At 35.0% G+C, this 2,088-nt stretch overlaps 1 protein-coding gene across 1 annotated transcript; it reads right to left on the bottom strand.

Annotated features, from left to right (window-relative positions):
- LOC132749656 (uncharacterized) lies at nt 1-1,852 on the bottom strand. The gene is made up of 3 exons (XM_060739502.1): nt 1,646-1,852; nt 1,265-1,347; nt 1-429 (listed from the first exon to the last, which is right to left on the bottom strand). Exons 1-3 carry the CDS (start codon nt 1,818-1,820, stop codon nt 1-3), a joined length of 687 nt encoding a protein of 228 aa, XP_060595485.1. The 5' UTR covers nt 1,821-1,852.
- Between the last annotated feature and the right edge of the window lie 236 nt (nt 1,853-2,088).

A 2,088-nucleotide genomic window follows, 5' to 3' on the forward strand; every position in this document is an offset into this window, starting at 1 on the left:
CTACCAAAATGAGCTCATTTTTGTTTCAATACTGTCAAAATTGTCCGGCAACACTTTGTTTAACTGAATTTCCGAATTTGAAACAATTAATTGTAATCCTTTCATAAATTCAATGTCTGGAAATTGTGTATTGATAGGATTGTACAGTGTGCTACATACACATTGCTCAGAATTTTCATTTTTCTTGGACTTTGGTTTCACAAACTTAACATCTGAGAGTGGCCTTGGCACAATTCCATGAGTTCTCGGTGGCACTTGCCAAAGTTGTGGAGATGAAGTTTTTGAAACAATATCGGGAACAGATTTCATTTTCAGGGTTTTGTAGTGTGCAAGTTGATACACAAGGGCAGCCACATGAGCACATGAACCTTTCCCAGCCGAACATGCACAGTACTGGCTCTCAATTTCTTTTGTGTTCAACAGGGATATCTGAAAGTATAATTATAAAGCATGTTTTATTCACAAATGTAAACAAATATTATTATAAAATATGAATTTCGTTTCCCTTTCTATCAATTTATATAGCATGAGTAGAACCACCGACCTTCTATGAGCTACCTCGATACTTCCTCACATGAAAGAATCCAAAATCCCAATCGGGATTCGAACCCACAGTATTGAGAGGCAAATTTTTTAAAGTCAACAACCTTAGCCACTCGGTTACGGAATTATGTAGTGAAGATATTTTTTTAAACTTAAATCAGAGAAACATATAGAGAATCTATATACATAAATGTATTCACTATTGAATCAATTTAATTCTGAGATATTAAATTACAAATGTCAGTAATGTCCTAGAACCAGGCACAACTGGCTTTACACTTGATGGACTAATGGGTTGCTTAATTTTCCAGCTATAAAGCCCCATTTAAAAAACACACTTTATAGTGAGCTGTGTCATGACAAAACCAACATAGTGCGTTTGCGACCAGCATGGATCCAGACCAGCCTGTGCATCCGTGCAGTCTGATCATGATCCATGCTGTTCGCTATCAGTTTCTCTACATGTAATAGAATTGATAAGCGAACAGCATTGATCCTGATCAGACTGCGTGGATGCGCAGGCTGGTCTGGATCTATGCTGGTCGCAAACCCATTATTTTGGTTTTGTCATGACACGGCTCATATATAATAATAATAATATTAATATAGTGTACACTAAAATGTTCATTAAACTACTGTCATATGTTATCAAAAATCATTATCAGTATTGAATCATCTAACAACAGACAAAAAGCTACAGTAAAAAAAATAAGCTACTTACATGCAATGACCACGGTGACTCGTTTTTTTTCATGGATCGGAAACATTTTCCTCGCACATGGCAACCTTCTTTGTTCATCTTCACTGAAAGTTAACCAGTAATTTTCTTTATTATTTACAATATCCATTGTCCTTTTATCGGATCTATATTTAATAGCCTGTCAAATATTTAGAAAAATCACTTTCTATAGGCTGAATGCATTCAAGCTATAAAGAAACACGATTATAATCTGTGTGTAAGTGAACGCATGGTGTGTAACACAATATGCATAAATGTACATGACAGCGTGGGATAGTTTTTTTTAGCTTGATGACTATATATGGAGTCTATTTTTAACGAAGGGAATCACAAAAGGTCATGATGTGTAACCTTTCAACTTACCTTCAATATTATGCACATACGAGCCATGAAAAAACTTGTAGCCTTTGTCAAGATGTTTAGTTGGAACTTTAGAGTGTTTCTGAATTATTTTTACAACGTCACACATTGAAATGTCTGGAACAATCGATAAATTATTTGTCCATCCCGGTTCGCTGAGAGGTTTTCGTGACGCCATTGTTTGTATAGGAAATCTCCTGCGTTAAGAGCCTCGTTTTGAAAATTTTCAAGTGAATACCGTCTATTATTCATTATATTCTGATGAAAAAATAGTGTATGTTTTCTAAATATCAGCATCTAGACATAGTCAGCAATATGTTTAAATCACTAAATGAAACGCTCTTTTATATTCATGGTGTTGTTAGAAACCAAGACATATGTGTCCCTGTAGCATATAAAGCATACACACAAGTACATGTGCATTTAAAGTATTCGCATACAGGCTG

This window comes from Ruditapes philippinarum, unplaced genomic scaffold, assembly GCF_026571515.1.
Source record: "Ruditapes philippinarum isolate M1 unplaced genomic scaffold, ASM2657151v2 ctg985_1_1_1_1, whole genome shotgun sequence".
Taxonomy (NCBI): domain Eukaryota; kingdom Metazoa; phylum Mollusca; class Bivalvia; order Venerida; family Veneridae; genus Ruditapes; species Ruditapes philippinarum.